This window comes from Pygoscelis adeliae, unplaced genomic scaffold (genome assembly GCF_000699105.1).
Source record: "Pygoscelis adeliae isolate BGI_AS28 unplaced genomic scaffold, ASM69910v1 Scaffold253, whole genome shotgun sequence".
NCBI classification, from domain to species: domain Eukaryota; kingdom Metazoa; phylum Chordata; class Aves; order Sphenisciformes; family Spheniscidae; genus Pygoscelis; species Pygoscelis adeliae.
The window spans coordinates 449,088-449,833 of NW_008824412.1; the positions used below are offsets into that span (position 1 = coordinate 449,088).

Sequence of the window (746 nt, forward strand, 5' to 3'; positions counted from 1 at the left end):
TGGGGGCGCTCAGGTAAGGGCCAAGGGGATCCCAGGGTCATTCCTCCCAGGGATGGGGGCTGTGGCTCATGGAGGAGTAACACAGGCCATGTGGGTCAGGCTGGGAGATAGGTTTCAGGATGGCGAGCGTGGCATGCTTCTGGGCAGCGTGGTGGGGCGAAGGGCTTGTCTCGGTAGGATGCAGGGAGTCTGGTGGGGGAACATGTGGGTGTATAGTGATGTTGGCTGGTGGGAAGGGAGGGGGTGCCTGGGGAGGGGGCAGGTTATGTTGCACAGCGCTGGCACAGCGCTCTGAGCACTGTCATCCGCATTTCCCCGCAGGTTAGCGAATGGGCTGGAGGGCGTGCGGATCGAGAGCAAGGGCCGCCTGTCGACACTGACCTTCTTCAACGTCTCGGAGAAGGACTACGGCAACTACACGTGCGTGGCCACGAACAAGCTGGGCAACACCAACGCCAGCATCATCCTGTATGGTAGGTGCCCTGTTTTTTTGCAGCAAGGTACAGCAAGGAGGAGGAGGAGGAGGACATTGAAGAGGAGTAAGAGGAGGTGGTGAGGCGGGCGGCTGGCCAGCAATAGATTGATGGAGTGGCAAAGCAGAGCTGGACGTCTTTAATGTTGCCGGTCCGTCGAGGTGCTGAGATTGGAGCGGCAAGGTCCCGCGGAGAGGATGCATCAGATGATGAGATCCCCATCAGCCCAAGCGGGCATGCACAGCTGGGCGGTGGTTGGTGGTGGGCACGGGG

At 60.6% G+C, this 746-nt stretch overlaps 1 protein-coding gene across 1 annotated transcript in view; it reads left to right on the top strand.

Annotated features, from left to right (window-relative positions):
* The window catches only part of LOC103914143 (opioid-binding protein/cell adhesion molecule homolog), a 43,166-nt gene that overhangs the window by 15,702 nt on the left and 26,718 nt on the right, over positions 1-746 (top strand). Inside the window, exon 6 of the mRNA XM_009320748.1 lies at positions 322-473. Coding sequence (XP_009319023.1) covers positions 322-473 — 152 coding nt within the window. The remainder of the gene's footprint in view (positions 1-321; positions 474-746) is intronic.